Raw genomic sequence first — 1,581 nt, 5'->3', positions numbered from 1 at the left:
TTTCTAAAAGTTGATTTAAATAAATTCTACAGCCAGATAGCAGATAATTTTTGACTCAGTATTGTATATTTGTGATTCCTTTTAGTGGGATTTATATTTAGAAATCAAGATCTGGGCTGTCCACATACTTTGTACATAATAAAGTTGTCTAGGAGAACATAGGCATAGTTTTACTTTTCATCTTCATTTTTGATTTTTCCCCCCTATGCAGTATCGAGAGAATTGCCTGGCAGCAAAAGCACTTTTTTCTGACTTCTGCTTACCAGCTTTATGCCTCCAAACCCAGTTGTTGCCATATCTTGCTCTGCTCACTATCCCAATGAGAAATCAAGGTAATAATATATGGGCTCTTATTCTTATACCCAAGTAATGTTTTATATCAGTATCTATTTTGTGTGTAAATCCATTGCTATATGATAATGAGACTGAGTTTTTCCCTTTATTTATTTTCATAAATCAGTACATGCTCTTTGGGTTTTTGGTTTTACTTTATAAATAAAACATCAAACAAAAAGTATTCAAAGTGAAAATTAAAAGTCCTTTCCCTACAACCAGGTAATTCCTTTTGATAGATTGGTATCAATTCTTCCAGACTTTATTTTCTGTACATAGAAATACATGTTTTGTTTTGGTTTTTAAACAGAATGGTATTATTTTGGAACTTTGTATCTTCTATAAAATCGCCTCCCAAAAAATAAGTATATATTCCTAACATCTCCAAGTTTTCTTCTTGTAATTCTGTCTGTTTAATCTTTTGTATATGTTCAAACATTTCATTCATTTAAATCTTTTTAGTTAAATGAATGAGATAAAAATTTATTTCGATACTTTTCCAGTGTTGCAATGCCAAGGTGTATTTATTCAAATCTAACTCGTATTTATTTTTTCAGTGTTATAATAATTTTTATTTCATCTTACTGGTAATACATTTCAGTTGCTTCCAATATTATATAGCATAGTAGTGTATTTATCTTGTCAAGAGTTTGCTAACGTCCTTATTCTTAATTCTTCAGTTTATTATGCTTCTGGCACATTTTATGTTATGAATATTTTACTCAGTTAAAAACACAAATGTGAGTGCACACTGATACCTCTAGTTTTAGTTTAATACCACAGAGTTTATTGTAACCTCCTTTGAAATATTTGCACCCCTTTTCTTGAACAATTAAAAAACTTAATCTCTCATTTCCTTTAATATATTTACTTACCGATTAAATTTTCTTGTATATGAGGGGTTTCAAAAAGTTCCTGGACAATGGAATTTTTCCACAAACTTTTTGAAGCCTCCTGGTATAACCCATCTCCTGACCATGCAGTCCTTATAGTTCTGATGCCACCAGCTCAGTCTAGTACTGTCAACATCCCTGATAACTTTAGAAGAAATGGAAAATCTTGGCCCTGCTCTTCTCTAAGACCTGCCGAATAAATCGGCATTTTAGTAACATTCAAGTGATTCTTATGCATGATAACATTTGAGAGGTACCAATTTACATTAGGATCATCTTGGGAACCAGTCTAGCCACAAGTAAAAATTCAGAGTCTAGAATCCTCATCAAAAGCTGTTTTTTTCTTGTTGTTGTT

The 1,581-nt window shown here is 31.4% G+C and overlaps 1 protein-coding gene across 1 annotated transcript in view; it reads left to right on the top strand.

The window, feature by feature from the left end:
* The window catches only part of RAD17 (RAD17 homolog (S. pombe)), a 53,399-nt gene that overhangs the window by 44,196 nt on the left and 7,622 nt on the right, over positions 1 to 1,581 (top strand). The window contains exon 13 of the mRNA XM_006870992.1: positions 212 to 332. Within this exon, the coding sequence (XP_006871054.1) occupies positions 212 to 332 (121 nt within the window). The remainder of the gene's footprint in view (positions 1 to 211; positions 333 to 1,581) is intronic.

This window comes from Chrysochloris asiatica, unplaced genomic scaffold, assembly GCF_000296735.1.
Source record: "Chrysochloris asiatica unplaced genomic scaffold, ChrAsi1.0 scaffold00157, whole genome shotgun sequence".
Classification (NCBI taxonomy): Eukaryota; Metazoa; Chordata; class Mammalia; order Afrosoricida; family Chrysochloridae; genus Chrysochloris; species Chrysochloris asiatica.
This window is presented reverse-complemented; position numbering and strand designations above follow the sequence as displayed.